The following is a 25,000-nucleotide window of genomic DNA, read 5'->3' on the forward strand; positions in this document are numbered from 1 at the left end:
CTGTCAAAGGATTTGTTGTTATGTAAACCACCTGTTGGTTGTTTTGAAGTAAATTTGGTTATGATTTATGTTGTGGATTTGATTGATATTCTAGACATCGAGCTAAATATAGTTTGAGGGGAAAATTGGCTGTATCTAAATGTAATAGTGTAAGATCAATAATATGATGCATTCTTGACCAAGCGAAATCATAATTCTTTATTCTGAATTGTTTAAAGAGAACGTGCATAGAATGGCAGCGTTATAGATGGGAGGGGGGGGGGGGGGCAAATTCGTTTTGTAACATGTATATTGGATCAATCGGAATGCCTGATTTCTTACATTATATGAACCTTTGTGTAAGAAATAGTGCCAGAAATATCCAGCGATGAATTTATTCACTAAATAATTGTTCCTTTTTAAAAAGAAATATCTTGTATCATACTCAATGGCGTTTTCACCCCCCTCCCCTCCACCTCCCTCCCCCCACTTACGTGGACCGAAATTTCTACATCATGATCCGTACAAGAATTTGTGCTTAAAGTTACCAGTGTTAAGACTTGAATTTTTGCCAAATTCAAGGCAAATCAAACTGTCATCTGATGCCTTATCATCACTACTAGACTATTTGTTACCAATAAACGGGTTACAAACTTATAATCTGTGACACGATCCGTTCAAAGGAAAGGGGGCGCTTTGCTCTCTTTTGATGAGGGGAATATTTGTAAAACTGTTTTGCTTATTCTCCTTCATCTTTGGGTATACGAAAAAGAAATTTGTGCGTACCTTTCCTATAGTAATAATATCCCAGTTTACAAGTCTTGATGTTTAAACCCCCTCCCCTCCACCTCCCTCCCCCCATATACGTGGACCGAAATTTCTACATCATGATCCTTTTCCTTCTTCTTCTTCTTCTTCTTCTTCTTCTTCTTCTTCTTCTTCTTCTTCTTCTTCTTCTTCTTCTTCTTCTTCTTCTTCTTTTCTTTTCTTTCTTCTCTCTCCTCCTCTTCTTCTTCTTCTTCTTCTTCTTCTTCTTCTTTCTTCTTTCTTCTTCTTTCTTCTTCTTCTTTTCTTCTTCTTCTTCTTCTTCTTCTTCTTCTTCTTCTTCTTCTTTCTTCTTCTTCTTTTCTTCTTCTTCTTCTCTTCTTCTTCTTCTTCTTCTTCTTCTTCTTCTTCTTTTTCTTCTCTTCTTCTTCTTCTTCTTTTCTTCTTCTTCTTCTTCTTCTTCTTCTTCTTCTTCTTCTTCTTCTTCTTCTTCTTCTTCTTCTTCTTCTTCTTCTTCTTCTTCTTCTTCTTTCTTCTTCTTCTTCTTTTTTCTTCTTCTTCTTCTTCTTCTTCTTCTTCTCTTCTTCTTCTTCTTCTTTTCTTCTTCTTCTTCTTCTTCTTCTTCTTCTTCTTCTTCTTTCTTCTTCTTTCTTCTTCTTCTTCTTCCTTCTTCTCTTCTCTTCTCTTCTTCTTCTTCTTCTTCTTCTTCTTCTTGATTTCCTCTCCTCCCCCTTCACCTCTTCCTATTCGACGACCCAACCACCACTACCCCTAACACCCCCACCAATACACCAATTCACCAATACACCAATACACCAATACACCAATACACCAATACACCAATACAACAATACAATTACCCTATCCAATGTCGCTATCACATTACCCGATAAGTCACTCTCCCCACCCATTTGCTTAGACAATCTTAAAGCTTATTTATTGATCTAGATACGTTAGCATTGTGAAGTGAGTACTTCAATCGACTCATTATATTATCTTCTACAAAGGCCAAAATGATAGACGGTACCATTTCTTAACCCTTTACAGATAGAGTAAGGTTTAACTCTAGCCCCCCTTTTTATTGATCTACTAATATTTTTACTAAGATATCAGTAACATGCGCTCGGTGTTTCTGCGTTCTCTGTGAAAACAGCGATGTCTTCATTTATGGTCAGCGAATAATTGAAATAATAAATAGGCCCGAAGCATCTGACGGAACATTCAATGAATAAATGAGCATTTATATAGCGCACTATTCACTAAACGTGCTCACATCTCTTTACAAGGGGTCCGTAGCCAACAGCAACACTTAACATGTGGGACGAGACATGACGCCTTTTAGACAGTGATGCGTCTTGACTGACCTTTTCGAGCGATACATGAGCCGTGATAAGACTTTGTGGAATGTTTGGATCCAGAGCTATCTCAAGTACTTGCCTGTCACCCCAAACAATCAGCCCCACAGATCCTGAGCATCACTCAGAATGTTAACACGGGTGAGGGAGAGTAAATGCACGGCAATGTAGTCTGGTGTTATGATATAATTCCTTCATCATTGTGTCAATATAGTGTGATGAATATTCATAAACAGGGAAACTCATTGCTTCGTGTGTCATGCATGTACATAAGATCTCAAAATATGTGACCTATCATTCTAATCTGGTACTTAAAGAAAAAACGTGAGGTTTTATACAGCGTGACTATCCACTAAACAAAGTGCTCAAAACGCCCTTCGAGTCTCGTACAAGCCAAAAAAAATATTATTGTAAACTTGATATCATTACGTGTGACTATTTTAGGATGAGGGTCGGAATAATATATCTACATTTTACAAGAGTTTCACAACTTTTGATACAAATTTAATTTTCCGCGTCGATCTTTTCCCGAATATAAATTTCTATTTAAATCTGCACCTCCCATCTAGAAATGTAAACCCGAATCTACCGGCGTGAAAGGGTTAAAGACACCTGTATTTTTGCACCTATCCATGCCGGTCTTTGGGGTACAGTTTACCTTTTCCTGGAGCTCTGGGATTCAAACGGGATGTGATGATTTGTGATCCCCAAGATTGACACCAGACTACACCATACTCCAGGTTCACACATGTTAAATAAACATCGGCGCCTTTTTTTTGTCAATTTTCAGATTTATTTATTCTGTTTGTGTTTATCGCGATTATTTATTTTTTGTTGGTTGCTGGGAGTTTTTTTTCTCTTACTTTTCAGTTTATCTATTCGGGGCTAGTGACCCCAAAGCAACGAGCCTCTGATGAACTCTTTACATCGTGGTTCGATGTCCCTCTCAACTTACATTTTATCCGAACAAGATTTTTTTCGGACCGGCTGGTGCAGGGTTTGATTCCAGTTTTGAGCGGCGCATAAATGTGTTCTTGGAAAAGGTTCTTTACTCCCAATCTCTCGCTGTACTCAAGTGTAGAATTAGAGCCTGGTCGTTAACAGCGTTGTCTCTGTCTGAAAAAAATATTGTAATATCGCCTAACAGGCGTCATGTCTCGTCTTACTTATTAAGTGTTGGTGTTGGTTAGGGTCCCCTTGTAAAACGCTTTGACCACGTTCAGTGGATACTGCACTATATAATTGTTCTAGATTTTTAGGCTCTAGTAAACTGTACCGGAATGGCGAGTCATCTTGCAATGCTCCTTTGGTGAAAACGGTCACGATTTGAAAGAATGTCAAGTCTGGCTGGGAAGATGGGAATGCCAGAATGATTCTGGTCCAAATCCCAGTTTCTGTTTTTATTTCTGACCTTATCCCCACCCACACCCTCACCCCACCCCTTTGTCCAATAATGAGTGGTCTAGTAACTGGGTCTCATTAAGATCAGGCACAGTGGAACTTTCGTAAGATAAAGATCTGAACAAGTGTGTATGAAAGGTGCAGATAAAGCAAGAAAGAAAAATACAAAAAAAAAAAAAAAATTCATCCCCAAAAAAATCTGTCTACCTCGACTGGGGATCGAACCTCAGACCTTCTGATTAGTGTAACATTTGGGGTTAAAATCTCTGTTTTGTTTGTTTGTTTGTATGTATGTTCATTTAATTTAGCCTAATTTTTCACTGTCGGTTTTATGTTTTCGAACTGGTATATAGTACCTTACCTTTCTGTATGAGACCATTTTATTTTCACTATGTAACTTGTTCCCCTCCACAACACAACGTTGTTATTCTAATTAAGAAATGAAGGAGCAGGCACTGGAGTAAGATAAAGAACTGGCCAAGTGTGTATGAAAGGTGGCAGACAAAACAAGAAAAAAAAAGACAAGTCAGTCAATTTCTGGGATGTTTTTTTTTCTCTTGTATTTTTCTTTCTTGCTTTGTCTGGCACCTTTCATGCACACTTGTTCAGTTATTTCTTTTGCTATTCTAATATCCTATCGTTTCTTCTAATCCCAATAGGAAACGTATTTGGAAACACCAATAACTTCACAGTAGTGGATATCGATAACGAGGACAACTTCAAACTTCCTATCGACGTCACAGTGACGTCATTTCCGGATACACATCAAATCGATGACTCACTATTGTCCTACTATAAGAATATGGATGAAACTATAACACTGACTCACGACACGCAAACACCGGTCGTCAAAAACACGAATCACTTTTCAAAATCGCTGGACATCTCACCCAATCAACATAATCATCATCATCGTAATCCCAATTCCCCCATGAAAAGGAAGACACCATCCAACAATGGAATTGATAAAGACGCGTCCCAAGATGTTTCAATGTCCCACAATTCTTGGAGCAGGAAAACCACTTCAAGTGACGGAAATCCATCAACTCAGACACAGAAGAAGAGTGAGATTTTACAACAAACAGAAAATAGAAACAGTTCTGACCCATTTCCGGTGGCTCTTGAAAGACAAGACATAGTTGAGGTAAGTGTGTATATCCCAATGTTTATCTAATTTCAAATTCATTTCCGGATAGCCGGATAACTCTTTAAAAGACACCTACGAACGTGTGTGTCCCCAATCGCTGCATGAGCTTGCGACTGCGCGTTGGGAACAAAGTTCGAATTTCAAAATGCTCGAGTGAAAGAAATCTTTTATTCTATCTACCCTTCGTTGGATTCCGATTTCGTCATCTTGGCATAAAACACATACTCAGAATCATTTCATTGATAGACGTCTACTTGTTTTTTAAAGAGTCTAGTTTTAGTGAAATCTAACGCTTGATAATCTGACGTCACAAAGTATTATTGTAAACTTGATATCATTACGCGTTACTATTTGTTTATGCGGAGGGGTAGAATAATAATATTCCTTATTATTGTTTGTAAATCTTTGTGGTCTCTGTCATCCAATTGTACCTGACTATTATTTTTGACACGTATTGACTAAAATTAAAGTTACAAAAACGAACTATTTTATCAAATGACTAATTTTACCACAAAGGACATGAATTGATGCGCATGAGCGACTGAGCAACGCCATCATTAACTTATAGCCTGACACTGACCAAAAAATGACGTCAAGAGACAAGTCTTTGGCCACAAAATAAAATAATTAGTGAATTGTATTCAACAGTTCATCCAATGGGAACAATTGTTTCCTTGAGCACTACTAACGACAACTGCTCACTAAATGCTACACAAATCTAAAAATGACGTAAAACTATAAGTCTTAGTGGGTTCTAAGTTAACGATGGCTACGGTCTGAGTTTACAAAAACGTCACATTTGCCTTCATTCTCTGGTAACTTAAATCAGAAAGCTTCGCCGTCAAAACAGTTATCTATATCATACAAGTTTATGAATCATGATTTACGCATCACCTTAACAAACGATAACGTAAAAGTTTGTATCTTTAAAAACGGTTAGTGATACGGTAAAACATTTTATGAACTCGTTTTACGACCAGATGTTTCCATATGATGTTTTTGATATCAACAATCCCAGGATTCTAGAAATGAAATAACAAACCCTGAGAATAAGACGTTTTTGAGGTGGAGAGCGTTAGTCACAGATCTGATTATAACGATAATAGTGATGGGATTGAGACAACGTGTACTTATATGCAGGTCTGAAACCCCAATTTGTTATGGTTCCATTGTTGTGATGGAAATACACTCAAACCAACGTAAAATATTTTCCATGGTAACAATGTTAAATCAAACCCATCATTCCATTCGGTTTTTAGACCTTCTTATATTATGTAAACATAGTCTTGAGGGGATGTGCACGCATTTATTTATCGATAGATGGAATGCATCTCACGGCACTCAACTGTTTGTATACTACTTAGCCAGTCAGAGAAGTTACTGATATTCTAACCAAATTAAAAATTGAGTCAGATATAGATAGTATGCGCTTGGCTAAGAAGCTCACAACATTGCCATCCGGAAGTATAACGGACCAACACACAAAACTATGTGTATCCATGAATGTTTATAGTCAGGTTAATACAGTTTAGTGAACACTACTCATAAACGCGGATGGCAAAAAATAATAACAAAAAACTCAGTGACGTCAACTTCGAACTATCTATAGAGCAATATCCACTAAATGTGCTCAAAGCGCTTTTCAAGGGGTCCCTGGCCAACAGCAACATTTAACATGTAGGACAGGACAAGTCGCCTGTTAGACTATATTACGATTTTTTAAGACAGAGACAACACTGTTAACGGCCAAGTACTCATTTTACACCTGAGTACGGTGAGAGGATGTAAGTAAAGAGTCTTTTCCAAGGACTCAAATATGCGCCGAGCGAGGCTCGAATCCAAGACCTTCCGATCAGAAAGCGTGTGTTATACCACAAGACCACACAAATTATTGGAAACAAACTAGATACGTTATTATTTATGGAATAATATCATTCATTCATTCCTGTGTTGATGACATAGAATTGTTATTAGTTCTCACGGGCGCATGGACCTGACTCATCCTTCAGTCTTCTCCAGACCAATCAGCCCCACAGACCATGAATATTACTAATTTTTAAACAAAGACGTTAAACAAAAATGAGACGGTATCGTATTTGCTTCGTACCCGAAATGTACCGAGTTCGACTACCCGCCGCGTTGTGTGGGCTTGAGCAAATCAGCTCGCCTTAGCTCACTTTGCCGCGCTGCGCTACGGCTGATGCCTGGGTTATCCAATCTTCCTTTGAAATAGACCCTAAAGAAAAAGGAATACTCTTTAACAGTCGTAACGTCACTTCCTTCCTAATGACGCATGGTAACTTAGTAACACTGGCTCTAAACTATCGGAACAATGGCGGACGCCCTTATGAAATATTTCTCCGGCGAGTATAAAAGCGTTTCCAGAGGGAAAAAAAAAACCCCATAGATTTGATCATGTTTTGACTTTTACACATTCTGATCACAAGGCATATGAAAATGGGAATGAAAAGTTCTAGCCAGCATGAAGAATAAAGAGTAATGATTTTCTTGTTTAGAACCAAGATGGCCGCCGTTGCCGGGCGGCGTGACATCCGACTTCTGAATGCTATTATAAATGATGAGGATCGTTTAAATCGATCGATATTTGGAGGACGAGTTTTCTGGCCTAATTTTTAAATACGAGTTTTTCCAGAGTACGACATCTAATGTGTATCAATATTTCAAGGCCACCAGGAGGCAAGAAGATAACAGTTTCGTGGAACAGACAGGTGGATAAATTTGATTGGATCTAGACACTGAAGGTTGTCATAATAAAAGATAGGGAATGAAAGACACAAGTGTCATAGAACCAACTAATTCCTACCTGAAATATAACGGTGTAAGATATGAACGGGCATATCACACTGTCCTACAAGGGAATGAAAGACACAAGTGTCATAGAACCAACTAATTCCTACCTGAAATATAACGGTGTAAGATATGAACGGGCAGACCACACTGTGGTTCAATGAATAAACTCCTCCTTTCAAAGTTTAGAGAATGTTTACTTTAGAAAAATTTTGAGCATTTATTTATAGCAATATTCACGAAACGTGCTCAAATCGTTTTAGAAAGAGTCACTAGCCAACAGCAACGTTTAACATGTAGAACAAAACATGAAGCTTGTTAGGCGATATTATATTATTTTCCGACAAAGACATAATCGTTTTGCACTTGAGTAGGGTGAGAGAATGTGTGTAAAGAGCCTTTTCCAAGGACACAGCATTGCGCCCCCAGAGCGGGACTCGAACCCAGGACCTTTGGATCCGAATGCGAGTGTCATGCCACTAGACCACATGGCCGTACAATGTATTAATGAATGAATTAGACGTTTATGGCCAAAAATGAAGTAAATAACAATGTGAAATTGAACGTAAGCTTCAATTTAATATACGAAAACAGATATAATGGACGTTTCTGGTTTCCCCTTTATCAACAAAACAGGATGAATGAAACACTACAGACGAATGAGATAATGTGGTAGTGGTGTTATTAAGATGCATAAACAAAAACATTGATGAGCAGGAAATTGTATGTTCCTTTGTAAGGAAGCACAAATTAAAATAGAACAATATATATTTATAAAAGGTGCGCAAATATTTACATGGTAAAAATGAGGCAAAAGCGTTTTGTCAGAGATTTGGGCATCCTCAGTCTAGCACTGGATACTGGATGGGATACAAAGGGAGGTCACCATCCATCTTCGGATAGGTCGTACCTGGATGGTTGAGGTAATCAACGGGGCCGACATCACATCAAGGCAGAGTGGAGTCGGTGCCTACCTGCGTGGGAACTAGAACGGTCAGTATTTCCAAGAAATGAATTAATGACCTTGTCGAAGGGACCGTGAAGTAAGTGTTGCTTGGTCAGTTTTTATAGTAAGTACTACTGGACGTCCAATTACTGTTGGTCAAGAGTAAGTATTGGTAGAATTGGGTCTTGTACTTGGAGCGTGGTGATAGCGAGACGATCAAGTTTGGACGAATTGTATAATATTTATACAATCAGTATAATCATGTATGATATTGAGACTATGCCTTTAGGTAAAATACTCACAACGGTATGGTTGACCTGGCCGTGTCCTTGCGTTTAGTTCAAATACTCACAACGGCCGCCAATCGGGTATAGATAGTTCGAAGTTGACGTCACTCGGGTCTTTGTTATTGTTTTTGCCATCCGCGTTTATGAGTAATTCTCACTAACTTGTATTAACCAGATTATAAACTTTCAAGGTTACACAAAGTTTTGTGTGTTGGTCCATTATACTTCCGGATGGCAATGTTGTGAGCTTCTTAGCCAAGCGCATGCTAATTATACAATCAGCATAATCATGTATAATATTGATACCATGCCTTTAACTAAAATACTCACAACGGTATGGTTGATCTGCCCGTATCATTGCGTTTAGGTAAAATCCTCACAACGGCCGCCAATTGGGTATAAGGTACACAACACAGAAAACGATGTGTATTCTCGAACGTTTATAGTCTGATTGATACAATTTAGTGGAAACCAAATTATCCAGACTATAATAGTTCATGGTTACACAGAGTTTTGTGTGTTGGTCCGTTATACTTCCGGATGGCAATCTTGTGAGCTTCTTAGACGAGCACATACTAGAGTCTGATAATAGACCTTTATTTTGACATCATTTTTATCTCTGTGCACAACGTCCATTTTATCTGTTTTCGTATATTAAATTTAAGCTTACATTCAATTTCACATTGTTATATGTGACCAATCGCCTCAAAACGGTATTAAGTCGGATTGGTTAAGATGTTGAAAATTGAATTTATAGCCAGAAATATCAGATTTGTGTTGAGTTTATACGATTTATTGAGGAAAATGACAACTCTATTTTAGAGTGCTAATGCCAACAATTTATATTTTTGACCAGTTTAACATTTAATTCGGCTTTTATGCATCTGGTTCGTTCCGACATAATACCGTTTTGAGACGATGGGTCACATTTATTTCTTCGAGCTTCGAGCAGCAACATTTACATTATTTAGCTTGTTGAATCCACCAAACAGTGCTATATAGATGCGTCTGTTCATTTATCTATTTATATCTCCTCGTGGAGGACGTGACGACAGACATGATAGGGAATGAGATTAGCGGAAGAGTAGCGTCCCTTAATTGGACGTCACCCATAGTCCGTGACGTCACCGGCGGAAAAGTTATTAGAGAGAGAACGTCATGTTGGTTGTGCGCATGCGTCTCTCGTCCTCGCTTCCGCGCACAACCAACATGACGTTCTCTCTCTAATAACTTTTCCGCCGGTGACGTCACAGACTATGGATGACGTCCAATCAAGGAACGCTACTCTTCCGCTAATCTCATTCCCTATAGACAACCACACCATTCAAGATACTCAACGTCTATCTATTGTTGTCTTATGAAGTCTTGAATGTAGAAACGTTGATTTACACAAGAACTAGAGTTGTAAGGACACGGGAGGGGGGGGGGGGGGGGGGGGGGAGTCAGTCGGGCCGGGGAAACAGCGGAGGCCGCCATGACAAGGGGGAGTAACTAATGAGTTTCTTATAGATTGAGGTCACTGGACATTAAGGCCAGCCGGACTAAATCAAAGGTAAGAGGTGAATAATGGCCTACACTGACAAAACGGTATTTTTTTAAAAAGCATTGTGGCCAAGAAATTCTCACACAGTTAACTGCTGATCCGCCGAAGCGTGGCTCAGCGGTACGGTCTTTGCTTCGTACCCAAACAGTACTAGGTTCGATCACCCGCCGCTGCGATGTGTGGCTTTGAGTAAGTCACCTCGCCCTATGCTCAATTTGCGGCGCTGCACTGCGATTGACGCCTGGGTTATTCCAGTCTTCCCTTAGCATTGACCCGAGAGACAAATTTCCCAGGACAATCCGATCCGAAAGCGGGTGTCATGCCATAAGACCATATACCCGCACAATTAACAACGAATAGATTACACATTGAATCAAAGGGAGCATAATTATTTGTGACCCATCGTCTCAAAATGGTATTATGTCGGAACGAACCATCTGCTTAAAAGCCGAATTAAATGTTAAACTGATCAAAAATATAAATTGTTGGCATTAGCACCCTAAAATAGGGTTGTCATTTCCTCAATAAATCGTATAAAATCAACACAAATCTGATATTTCTGGCTATAAATTCAATTTTCAACATCTTAACTAATCCGACTTAATACCGTTTTGAGGCGAAGGGTCACATTTGAGTAGCAGGATGTACAAGAGGATTGTTACGATTACAGGACGTCAAAGGGCTGGGACGGATGATCTTTATTGACGATCAAGGATTTATATAGGCTAGAAAATCAAATGTCATCACTCTGACACCAGAGAATCGGTTCCACAAGGAATGTATCGAGGCCTCCAGATGACTGGTTTTACACTTCCAAGGAGATTGGAACCAGTATTATGACATCACACTTTTGTTTCCCTATTTCACTACTATAAAAACTTGCCAGTTTAGTTCGAAGATTCCATTCCTACGACACCAGGTGTTTCCAATACAAAAGTACACCTGTATTTACCTGTCTGAGGCTCGGCATTTCATGTTTATTTCATTTCTCTCAATGAAAATGTCGTAATAACGATGAAAAGCTTTTTTTTTTAAAAAAAAAAAGTAGTCCTTCAGAGCCATTGGGCTAATGTAGCCGGAGTCTATCCCGGTTTCTATAGCGTGAAAATGACAATAGCAATTCGTTACAATACACCCAACATTTCATCATCATCCATCGTGGCTTGGACTCTTGAGTACGTTGCCGGTCAGCTGTCTCCACGAATCACGATCCACTGCGGTACGCATAGAATCTGTGTTGCTTTTAAAGTCACATTTGGCCATTCTTAGGTTATTTAGATAAGTCATTCTTTGTCTTCCTCTAGCTCTCTTTCCTTCGATCATCCCAGATGTTACCAACTTTTCTATTCCGCCTCTTCTACACACATGTCCCAGAAACCATAACTGCCTTTTTTTTCTGATGGTACCTATCAATATTCTTCCTTTTCTCACCTTTGCCAACACTTCCTGGTTCTTATTTCATGTTTACTGTTAATTGTCCCTGCTATCGGGAGCCTCTATAGTGAAACGGTTGCTCGTGTGACCCGTAATCAGAAGGTCCGAGGTTCGATCCCCAGTCGAGGTCAACTGATTTTTTGGGATGTTTTTTTTTTTTTTTTGGTATTTTTCTTTCTTGCTTTGTCTGGCACCTTTCATACACACTTGTTCAGTATTTTGTATAGAATGTACTTGTTGCTTCTCTTTGCGAGTAAGAAATCTACTTTTGTTTTGGAAGGGTGTAAATGTTTTGGGAAAATTCGGAAAATCTCTGGTAAGGAGAGAATTAAATAATATATTTCCATGACAAGCATTCCATTTTGTTAAACTTTAAAAAGATGTTTGATTAAATAATTTGAATTAATTAGACAGGCGCCATGACCTTTGCGCATGCATGCCAAAAATTATAATATGCACATTCCTCCGTTTACCTAACTGATAACTCGTGGGGTTGCAGGTACAAGAAATGAATAGGTGACCAAATGTCACAAAACGGTATTATAGCCCAAAATAACATTCCGCTTTTATATAGAGCAATATCCACTAAACGTTCTCAAAGGGCTCTGCAAATGGTCCCTGACAAACAGCAACACGTAATATGTACGGCTCTGTGGTCTAGTGGTATGACACTCACTTTCGGATCGAAAGGGCCTGGGGTCGAGTCTGACTCTCGGCGCATAGTTGAGTCCTTGGAAAAGACTCTTTACTCACATTCTCTCACCGTACTCAGGTGAAAAATGAGTACCTGGCCGTTAACAGCGTTGTCTTTGTCCGAAAAATTGTGATATCGCCTATTATGCGTTATGTCCCGTCGTACATGTTAAATGTTGCTGTTGACCAGGGACCCCTTGTAAAGCGCTTTGAGCACATTTAGTGGATATTGCGTTCTATAAAAACTCAATGTTTTTTTTTTTTTCAATGTAGAACGAGAGATCTGTGGCGGGAGCTGGGCTCTGTCTACTCTCATGGAAAGGCTGGAAGCGAAATACGCGAAATGAATTGAATGGTTCATAACACCAACATCTGAACAGAAGTGTGTATGAAACGGTGCCAGACCAAGCAAGGAAGAAACATACAGGGAAAAAAAAAACATCCCAGAAGATCAGTCTTCTTGGACTGGGGATCGAACCTAAGACCTCTTCTATGGTTTTGTCCTCAGTCGAGGTTGACTGATTTTTGGGGGATTTTTTGGGTATTTTTTTCTTACTTTTTCTGGCACCGTTTAATACACACTTGTTCAGATCTTTATGTTAGACCGGTGCCTGCACCCTAATATCTCAATTTGAAAAGTTCATATGAACATAATACCCGATAGTCGTGAAGGGACATATGAGATAAGATAGTCCAATCAGGTGATGACGTTTCATTAAAACGATAGAATTATCAACCCGTTGATAGCATCAATTTATAACGGTCTGATAACCGGGTCTCGGGTCATTCGTCGATAGCTAATTGCCGGTCTTATCTACGGAGATGTAAGATGTTTTGATGGCAAACGGAATGAAATGCCATCTCGTTAACGTTAGAATGTAGATAGCATTAGCATGAAGAGTTGGATCATTGTGCGGCTATGTGGTCTTGTGGTGTGACGCTTGCTTTCGGATCGGATGGTCCTGGGTTCGAGCCTCGCTCGGCGCATAGTTGAGTCCTTGAAAAAGACTCTTTACTCACTTTCTTTCACCGTACTCAGGGGTGCAATGAGTATCTGGCCGTTAACAGCGTTTTCTATGTCTGAAAAAATTGTAATATCGCCGAGATAGTCTCATTTGTCTGTAGTGTTTCATTCATCCTGTTTTGTTGATAAAGGGTAACCCGAACCGCCCATTATATCTGTTTTCGATTATTAAATTGAAGGTTACATTCAATTTCACACATTGTTATTGACAACAAGAAGTGTGTGGGAATTTCCTGTAAAATGGCTGCATCATCAGTATCTGCAGATCTATCGGAGACAAGGTGAAATATCAAGGTCTGTTTTGTTTTTGTTTGGGGTAGGTCCAGGGTAGGGGTAGGAGAGGGGGGGGGGGGGTGACCGATGCTGAGTCATGATGTCATTAACCTGGTAACAGGCGTTCTCTGGGAAACCAACTATTTGAAAATTTGGCCAGAAAACTCGTCCTTCAAATATCGATCGATTTAAATGACTCTCATCTTGGCAAAAGCTCACAAACCCGGGACTTCGGCGAATTTTTAAATATTTGTTTTTCCAGAGTACGACAGTAAACTGGTTAAGAATAATACCCAAGAAAACAAGGTCTCACCTGACACACCCGGGATATTCTAGATATTTCTGTCGACCCGACAGGTATTTCGGTGCCGCTGACAGACAGAAATACCGTTTGTTTTTGTTATAAATTGTTTATTATTTGTATAGCGTTCTGTCGTAAGTGGTGAAGGCGATGCAGGGATTGGGTACGAACCTCAAAGCCTGAAGATATGACTGTCAGGCGATAAAACTTTTTGTTATCTAGGACATAAATAAACATTTTTACTGAAATCTCCAGGCCATTGTTTTTCACCGTATCGTCCTACAGTCGTGGATCTTGGGCGTAGACACCTTGCAGGCGATCGAACTCTTTTTCATTTATTCACTGATTCATCCCGTGTCTGATGATCGTCGGGGGGAATACATTAGGAAAAAAACACAGAAAAGAAATTGACTTCTTTAAGTCCCAGGGCTTGAGCATGTTTGGTCAGACGAGGGTCATGTTATTCGATCGATATTTGAAGGACGAATTTCTGGCCCAAGTTTTTTAATTTGTAGGTTTGCTTTTTTCAGAGCTTGCGAGTAATGTCTTTATTTACCCTCTCATGTTTACTCGATCTGGACATTATTTATTTTTACACCTGACAATACTCCGCGTTAAGGCATACAGAAAGTAGACCCTTTTTGGCCATGTGAACAGCTTTGACATGCTATTTTTTCAGTGCATTTTAGCCTATCTATCTATCTATCTATCTATCTATCTATCTATCTATCTATCTATCTATCTATCTATCTAACTATTTTTTTATCTATCTACCTATATGTCTACTTATCTAAGTATTTACCTATCTGTCTATCTATCTGTCTATCCGTCAGTATTGTTATCTATCGGTCTATCTATCCACCTATATATTTATTTCTATTTTTATCTACTTCTCTTTATCTATCTGTTTATAAATTTGCTACTTTTCTATAAAGACTAATAATTAATACGGTCAGAATTGTTTTGGTTTGATGATAGTAGAGGAAGGGAAAGAGCACTGACTGCATTCGCACAGTGATGTCAATATAAATATATAAAAATGATGAGATCTATGACTTATTGGTAATAGATGATAAAATATTGTTTTGGTTTTTGTCGACCTGGCAGATATTATCACTAAGATGCCACAGACTCAGTCTCGGAGATTATATGTTATTGTTATGGTCGTTGTTTATTATTGTTATAACGTTCTGCCGGCAGTGATGATAGAACAAACATGGACGGTTGCAGTGATGCAGTCTTCAAAAAGCCGATAGTATGACTGGCATGAATATTATTAGAAGTCAGTATTGATGCTTTTGTTATTTGGGGTTTTAAAACTTGGCTTTAGATATATATCTGGCAGATTTTCTTAGAGTAATGGCGAAGTCTGATTGGTTCAAGAGTTTGGCTATACGTGTATTATCCGCCCCCCCCCCCCCTCTCTCTATAAATAGTAACGGGTAATGATATCATGTTTACAATTATAATTTGTGACGTCAGATTACCAATGTTAAATTTCACTAAAATTGAATTTTAAAACATTACTATTTAAATATTTTTGAAAATGTCTTTTATTTAAAGATGACGAAATCAAAATGGATTGAGGGGAGAATAAATGATTTCTTACACATTTTAAAATTCGAACTTTGTTCCCAACACGTACTCGCAAGCTCGTGCAGCGGATGGGAATACGTCCGGAATTCCAAAAGCAAGTGTAAGAATCGTATATTAATTTTCACACCTAAACTATCTTGCAATATTTTTATTTATTTCGTCTTGGGGGGGGGGGGGATATGTTTTTGTGAATGGCAGCGGTCGAGAGAGAGAGAGAGAGAGAGAGAGAGTGAGAGAGAGAGAGAGGGAGAGAGAGAGAGGGAGAGAGAGAGGGAGAGAGAGAGAGAGAGAGAGAGAGAGATTCAGTAGCTCCTATTGGGACAATCACATACATGTCAGTGCTTTATTTTACACCGAAGATGTAGTCGGTGTTCTAGCTATCCCCATACGTGGTAAAAGTGAAAAAAAAATGTGTTCTATACTTGTATTAATAATGTTAAGTATTTCTATTCTAGTTCCTTCATGATGTCCTTACAACTTGTGACAAGTGTTCACGTAATAAACCATCAACCTATCACAGGACATAATCTAGTTTTCCCTCATATTACATCAACTGTGTCGTGCTTCGGAAAAAACTCATATTTTAAAATTTGGCCAGAAAACTCGTCCTTCAAATATCGATCGATTTAATTGACCCTTATCTTTGAAAAAACTATCAATCCTGGGACTTCGCGAAGCCCCAGGTTTGAGAGTTTTTTGCCATGGTAAGAGTCCTTTAGATCGATCGATATTTGAAGGATGAGTTTTCTGTCCAAATTCTAAAATATGAGTATTTCCAGTTACGACACAGTTGTCATAATGTCACGGTCTGGACAGAAATGTCTTTGAAGTGTGTAGAACTCCCGCCTCGTTGTAACGGATAAATTACCATACTCTAAGACAACACATTTTTGGTAGGAATCTTTTACTGCAATTGTCTATCGATTATTTTTTTTAAACGTCTACTTGTCAAAAGTCTCTTGATTTCTGTCCACCTATCCGTGAATGGGCAGTTGTGTCAGCTGCTAGACCTGCCAAAAAGTGCGTACTGGCGTCCTATCAAAGGGGCACCAAGCAATAACAAATGTTCAATTGTTCGTTTCTCGCAATCGTGACCAAAACAAACTCCGGCTCCATAAGCCTCATAGCCCTTAAAACAATCCTTTTTATGGAAGGTCAGTTTGGAGTCTTTTTCATTGACATGATATGGGTACTTTTAAAAGAAATATCAAATTAAGAAATTAAGGAGCGAGCACCGGTGTAAAATAAAGAACTGAAAAAGTGTGTAAAACAGTGCCAGAAAAAAAGAAGAAAAATACAGGAAAAAAAAATCCCAAAAAATCAGAAAAAGACAAGAAAAAAATAAAGACCATCCCGAAAACTCAGTTCACCTCGTCCACGTGATAGACTGATTTTGGGGATTTTTTGTCTTGTATTTTTCTTTCTTGCTGTGTCTGGCACGGCCTTTCATTCACTTATTCAGATCTTTATGGGGACTTTTTATCGATTTGATTTGAATGTAATATTTTCTGACCGATACGAAAAAAATGTGTTTTTTTTCGTCAAAGTATATCAGGTAAGGGCGAGACCCGAATTCCAGCAAGTCAAACATTTTATACCAGTTTTAAACTGTTGACGATATGGGGAGGGGGGGGGGGGGCGGTTGTCGAGTGGTTAAGGCATTGCAGTGTGTGTCTGAGGAAAGTACCGAGTTCGAGACACGCTTCAGGCACTTTCGTTGTTTTTCTTGATTATTAACCCCCAATTTGCTCACGTTGGACAACATGTGTGATTCTTGTTGATTTCAGACATCTTGTTTGATGAGTTATCTATATTCCTTCGTGGAATGCCTAGGCGACGAAATCTTATGATATCGTGGGGGAAGGGCATATCTAATTAATTATAACTGTTGACTGAAATAGAACGATGAAAAGTGAGCCTGTAGACAAGGTACAAACGAGTAGGAAGATCTCCAAAAGACTTATCTAGATTGCACGGCAATTAAATTAGTCAATTATTGATGACACAATATTTATGAACTCAATTGGGAATTTTTCTTTCTTTACGGTCTATTCAAAAGAAAGACTGAAATAATCGAGGCAAGAGTTGCAGTGCAACACCGTGAGTAAATATTTGGGGTTAGCTGTTTTGTCTAAATTATGAAACAATGAAATTCCAATAGCTGTGAGTCCAATGGAAATTAATGATGTATCGACAGTAATGCTCGAACCTGTATCAACAATAATTTTCGTTTGTTTTCTTTAGAAAGAAACTTAACCCCCATTCCTCACTGCGCTGCGGCTGATCTCAGGTTTATATTAGCCCATTCTAGACAAAGACCCAAATGAAAAATTCCCAGAGAATGCATAAAGGGGAATCGTCTTTGATGTATTATGACTGTATATCATATTCAGATAGATTTCTCTCAACAAATTCTTTTGTCTTTCCCCTTTCATCAGATTCCCCGGCCATTGAGGTCAGCATCACGAGGACATTCTTCACGACAAGGTAATAACTACCCTGTCTGTCGTACTCTGGAAAAACTCGTATTCAAAATTTTGGCCAGAAAACTCGTCCTTCAAATATCTATCGATTTAAATGTTCTTCATCTTGGCAAAAACTCTCAAACCTGGGGCTTTATTAAAATCTCAGATTTGAGAGTTTTTGGCAAGAAGAGGTTAATTTTAATCGATAGATATTTGAAGGACGAGTTTTCTGGTCAAATTATTGAATAGTGTTTTTTCAAAGTACAACAGAACTGTCTCTCCTTTGTCAAGTGATTCTTGTAATTGACCGTTCCTTGTATGCCGTGGTTGATTCTCGGCGCTGCTGGACGGGATTCATTGGTTGTCTTTATAATGGAGTATTTATCATTTATTTTTAAAAATTAAATATCGCCTAAGAGGCGCCATGTCTGGTCCATACATGCTAGGTGTTGCTGTGGCCTGGGACCAGCGGCGTGGCGTATTGACGGCATATGGTGGTGCCATGATTAGAAGAAGAAAAAAAATCTAATACAGTGAACACGATTAAGAGGAGAGAGCACATGTTAAAAACTCTCTTTTTTGGAAGGATGTGCGTGTGTGTGTGTGGGGGGGGGGGGTCGATGTTATCTACGAGTGGACAAAACTCACAAAAACAAATAATTCATGAAAACAACTAGCCACAACACTGAGATACAAGTCCCGTGTGAAAAGGTCTTTGTAATTATTCTTTGTCCACCATTTAAAGGATTGGATTTGGTAGATAAAGCAATCAATATGTGATAAATGTAAATCAAAAGAGAAAAGAAAACCTATGACAGAAATTACTTACTTTTAGTACTTGTAAAGAAAATCTGCAAATCTTTTTATGATTTGTTCATTGAATGGCATCTATTTCAGCTTTGTGAATTGACAGAATCATTAATGTATTTAGCCGCTCCTCTTTCTTTGAATTTCGCAATATTTCAGTCTTTTAAAGTGCTAAACCAACGTTCAGGAGGTCAAGAAATACGATGGACGTGGTTAAGGTCACTATAGCCTATAGATGTCCATGATCTATCAGTCTTTGTTGTATCTGTACAAGTAGACAATAAAAACAAAAGAAACGGGTTTTTTTTTTCTAAACTAACTGTGAGCCATTCATGTCTGTCATACCATGTCACTGAAAAAGAGCGTTTTCGAGATTTCCACACCGGTGTTAATTCAAAATCAGTTGGTTGATGAGGAACTAGTCTTTTTATTTCTAATTTATCATCTTGTGTCAATCTCCCAAACGGTCGGTGAAGTAAAGAGTCAACTTGATTCATTGCAATTCATTGCTTAACAAAACAAAACTTCAAAGTATATTTCAAATAATGGAAATCAGTGGAATACAATTAATGATTGTACAAATAAAAGATAGATTCAGACCTTAAAGCATCACAAAGAAAAAATAACTCCACTTAGGTACTTAAGAAATCAAAAAACACACCAAAGTATAACTGTTGACAATTCTCGCTTTCTTTCTCTGACTGGCACAAATACACACGCAGAAACACACACATACACACACAACATAAACACTCATACACACGTAACCATCAACTCGGCACTACAAGCAAGAAAAATGTTGGTAAATTCGTCCACAATGCTTCGTTGCAAAGAATTACTTTATTCAATAATCTTGAAAAAGAGGTGGGTTGATATGCCATATTTTAAAGTTTTATGTTGTTTTTCTTTGCTGCTTACAAATAAACTTGACAACGATCAGTGTTTTTGACAGTTAATGTAATATTTTGGATGGCCGAAGTTACCATAATTATGACGTAAATGGTGCAACATTTGCGCATCCCCCCAGTCCAACGGTGGAGCTCTCAGATCCTGGCACAAGTCGAGGAGTTTTCCGCTTTTTGAAGATAGTATAATTAATATAACCCAGTTTCTCGCTCAATCAGTTGTAGCGATACAAATGGATATAGCATTAACTGGAGCTTGGATTGCTTTGCACCACGGTGTTGATTCAGTCACTAATTCGCGCAGTGATGTCACCAACACACGAGTCGGCGCAGTGCGTGATTCGGAATCTTGAATAGAGTGGAGACTAAAAAGGCAGTATGTTGTTGGCGAGTTGGCGAAAGACAGTGGAGTTAAAATTTCTCAACTTTATTTTTAATTAAATTAATTATGCTGTTAATGATTTTTAAAAGACTGGTGTGGTGCCTCGCTCCATTCGATCCAATGGTCCCACGCCACTGCCTGGGACTCCCTCTAAAGCGCTTTGAGACTTCGATTGGATATTGCGCTATCTAAAAACTCTCATTATGTTTTTTATTCCCAACCATACCGAAGTGAAATTTACCCCAGGGTTCAGATAAAAATGTAAGGCTACAAATTCATTCACTAGCACCGAATCCATCTCAGTCTAACACCTATTGGTTACTTTGGGTCACAAATGATTATTGTCAGCATCTTGTTAACCCCATTGTGGGTGATGCAGAGTTATGTCCTTGGGAAAGACTCTTTACATTAACTCACATTCCCGATCCAGGTATAAAATGGGTACCCGCTACTGGCAGGTAACTGCGTTGTTTGTCTCTGTCGAATAGGAATTTACAGACCCGACATATATTTGAAGTATTGCTGTTGGTTTGAGAATCCGTGTAAAGCAATTTGATCAATTCCATATAATCTTAACGTAAAAGCTGTTTTTTTATTTTAAAGATTTGAACGAGTGTGTATGAAAGGTGCCAGACAAAACAAGAAAGAAGCATACAAGAAAAACAACCATCTCAAAAATCACTTGTTCTGACTGCTTTTTCCGGATGTTCTTTTTTTTTCTTGTATGTTTCTTTCATGTTTTGGCACCTTTCATACACACTTGTTCATACCTTTTTAATAAAACACAGCTTTCACGTTAAGACCTTTAGCTTACACAGGTGCCTGCTCCTTAACTTCTCAATTGGATTTTTATGAGCTAGTTTTCTCGGAAGAGTCAATTTCCCCGGAGAGTTCACGGGGTGAGGGGATGTCAAATCCTCCAGTCATGTGACATTACGACGCATCCCAATTTGGTTCTGCCCTCTGTCTCTCTATGTTTATGTATGTCACAATTGCCCTATTCAGTCCATTCACATAATACAGCCATACTATGGAAAACCCCATATTTAAAAATTTGGCCAGAAAACTCGTCCTTCAAATATCGATCGATTTAAATGACTCTCATCTTGGCAAAAACTCCCATACCCGGGACTTCGGCGAAGAAGTAGGTTTGAGAGTTTTTGCCAAGATGAGAGTCATTTAAATCGATCGATATTTGAAGGACGAGTTTTCTGGCCAAATTTTTAAATATGGGTTTTTAATAGAGTATGACACAATTGGCCCATTCAGTTCATTCACAACTATATAATACTGCTATCATCATTACCGTCACTATTTTTGGAGTTAAACGGTGCTCGAGACACTTTCAGGTCATATTTTTTGCGCCCACAAATTTCATCATCGCCTTGATGATATACAAATTATTCCTGTCAAACCAACACGAATACACTCTTACAGTACGCCCTCTGTTAGTTATCATAGTCAACTAAAGTTATAACGTGCACAAAGAGCTTTACAAGCGGTGTCTACCCAGTAGCAGCGTTTAACATGTGGGACGAGACATGACGCCTGTAAGAAGTGGTACAATTCGGTTCTGACAGAGACAACGCTGTTAACGCCTAGGTACTCATTTTTACCCAAGACTGTGTTGAAAAATCTGAGTTTAAAAGCCTTTTACGAGTACTCAACTATGCGCCGCTCAGACCAGGACACGAACACATCATGACTAACCGGTCCAAAGGCCAGTGCCCAACCGCTAGACAAAATGCCCGCACAATGTTTAGGATCGCACTGTCACATGCTGTTTGCTAAAACACGTATCAATCTTGAAAAGAATTTTACGCTACCTAGATGGTCTATACGATTTTCATTCGTGAGTACAATATACGATTCTTACATTCTTGCTTTTTGGAATTCCGCAATGTGGCCAACCGCTGCACGAGCTTGCGAGTGCGCATTGGGAACAAAGTTCGAATTAAAAAACGCAAGAGTTTAAGAAATTTTTTATTCTACCGCTCAATCGATTCATATTTCGTCATCTTTGAATAAATGAGATCTTCAAAAACATTTAAATGTTACTGCTTTTTAAAGAATATGAATTTTAGAGAAATTCACGTAATAGTAAACATGACATCATTATGCGTTATTGTTTAGGGAGAGGGGTGAAAAAAGACTATTCTTTGACTATTTCATACGAATAGAAATTGTTGGTTTAGTTGAGATCTGCGCTTGTTTTTGTTTAAATATGAGTGTGCCACACTTATTTTATTTACTGTTCAAGCCGCATTGAAATCCAGTTTGTGATCACCAGTAAAAATGCCAAATTTGGTGGTAATTTTATGTCAAATGTCAGCCTCATTGTTCACCAGTTAACTGCCGTACTCTGGAAAAACTCGCATTTAAAAATTTGGCCAGAAAACTCGTCCTTCTAATATCGATCGATTATAATGACCCTCATCTTGGCAAAAACTCTCAGACCTTGGAATTCATGGTCTTACCTTAAGTCCCAGGTTTGGGAGTTTTTTGCCAAGATGAGGGTCATTTAAATCGAAGGACGAGTTTTGTGGCCAAATGTTTAATACGTGTTCTTCCGGCGTACGTCAGTAAATTGGTGAATGAAACCACAACGTTGTCTAGACATTGAGGGCATTCAAAGGGCTGTGGACGAATAAACAATCATATTACTGTGTTGTTAAAAACAGATGTTCAATTTGAAAAGGTCAGGATGGTTACAGGGTCTGATAGAGGTCCAATCCATGACCTCTTACAATATACAGGTTCTTTCATCTCTTTATATTTATTAAACGGGTTACTCGTATGCTTTTCGTGCCCAATAACACAACGAGCTTGCGAGTATGTGTACTTGCACTATAAAAAAATATAACAAGTTTAATCAATACAAAGAAATGAACTAACACAGACATATCTTTCATCGTTCTCCAGGCCTCAGGTCACGTGTTAAGCGCAGAGCCCGTCCCTCCGTGATAGTCCGGGTTCCCCCCTCCCCTCGATTTTTGAGATCTGGGATACAGACCTACGTCAGGAGCCCCAGGCAGTCCCGGGTTGATGCCCAGGTGGGGGTGCTGGTCGTGGCTGACCACTCTGTCTACCAGCATTACCTGAAGACCAGTCTCAACAACCACAGGGTGGCCGTTGCTAGGATACGGCGTTACTTTGGCATGGTCTTTGCTATGGTGGGTCAGAGGCTTTAAAAAAAAAAAAATATTGTAAAGAAAATATTTTGACTAGAATATACTGTTATTTTGAAATTTGTAAGTGGTTTGCTTTATTATTGTTATCATTGTCTTCATCCTTATCATCATTATTATTACTTTCATCATCATCATCATCATCATCATCATCATCATCATCATCATCATCATCATCATCTCTTTCTTCATCTTCTTCTTCTTCTTCTCTTTCTTCTTCTTCTTCTTCTTCTTCTTCTTCTTCTTTCTTCTCTATCATTACTTACTATCTATACTACTTCTCTACTACTATATCATACTATATATATACTACTATACTACTACTATACTACTACTACACTACTTCTGCTACTACTACTACTACTACTACTACTACTACATACTACTACTATACTACTACTACTCACTACTACTACTACTACTACTACTACTACTACTACTACTACTACTTACTACTACTACACTACTACTACTACTACTACTACTACTACTACTACTACTACTACTACTACTACTACTATATATACTACTACTTACTACTACTAACTACTACTACTACTACTACTACTACTACTACTACTATACTACTTACTAACTACTACTATACTACTACTAATACTAACTACTACTACTACTACTACTACTACTACTACTACTACTACTACTACTACTACTACTACGACTACTACTACTACTACATACTACTACTACTACTACTACTACTACTACTACTATACTACTACTACTCATCAACTCATCATCATCATCAACATCAACATCATATCATCATCATCATCATCATCATCATCATCATCATCATCATCATCATCATCATTCTTCTCTCTTCTTCTTCATCATCTTATCTTAATATTATTTATCATTATTATTATTACTATATTATTATTTACTATACTACTACTATTACTATACTATACTTCTCTACTACTACTACTACTACTATACTACTACTACTACTACTACTACTATACTACTACTACAACTACTAACTACTACTACTACTACTACTACTACTACTACTACTACTACTACTACTACTACTACTACTACTACTACTATTATAGTACTACTACTACTACTACTACTACTACTACTACTACTACTACTACTATCTACTATTACTACTACTACTACTACTACTACTACTACTACTACTACTACTACTACTATTACTACTACTACTACTACTACTACTACTACTACTACTACTACTACTACTGCTGCTGCTGCTGCTACTACTACTACTACTACTACTACTACTACTACTACTCCTGCTACTATTATTACTACTACTCCTACTAGTAAAACTACTACTACTACTACTACTACTACTACTACTACTACTACTACTATTACTACTACTACTAAAACAACTAATATTGCTACTACTACTACTACTACTACTACTACTACTACTACTACTACTACTACTACTACTACTACTACTACTACTACTCCTGCTACTATTAATAATAATAATAATAATAATAATACTTTATTGCATCCCAAAAAGGAAATTTTTTGTACAGACGTGTTATAATTTACACATAAGATAAAAATACAATGGAAATAGGATGTATATATATATATATATATAAAAGGAGCAGCTCTATAACCAGAGCTGCGCTTTATAATATGAATAATTTCAAACACTGTAAAATAGTTAAAACTGTCACTATAAAT

At 38.1% G+C, this 25,000-nt stretch overlaps 1 protein-coding gene across 1 annotated transcript in view; it reads left to right on the top strand.

Moving 5' to 3' along the window:
- Positions 1-25,000, top strand: part of LOC144971561 (uncharacterized) — a 79,667-nt gene that overhangs the window by 26,628 nt on the left and 28,039 nt on the right. The window contains exons 2-4 of the mRNA XM_078912605.1: positions 4,160-4,644; positions 17,991-18,039; positions 23,034-23,284. Coding sequence (XP_078768731.1) covers positions 4,160-4,644; positions 17,991-18,039; positions 23,034-23,284 — 785 coding nt within the window. The remainder of the gene's footprint in view (positions 1-4,159; positions 4,645-17,990; positions 18,040-23,033; positions 23,285-25,000) is intronic.

Source organism: Berghia stephanieae, chromosome 1, assembly GCF_034508935.2.
Source record: "Berghia stephanieae isolate SIO BIC M18660-M18661 chromosome 1, UCSD_Bste_1.3, whole genome shotgun sequence".
NCBI classification, from domain to species: Eukaryota; Metazoa; Mollusca; class Gastropoda; order Nudibranchia; family Aeolidiidae; genus Berghia; species Berghia stephanieae.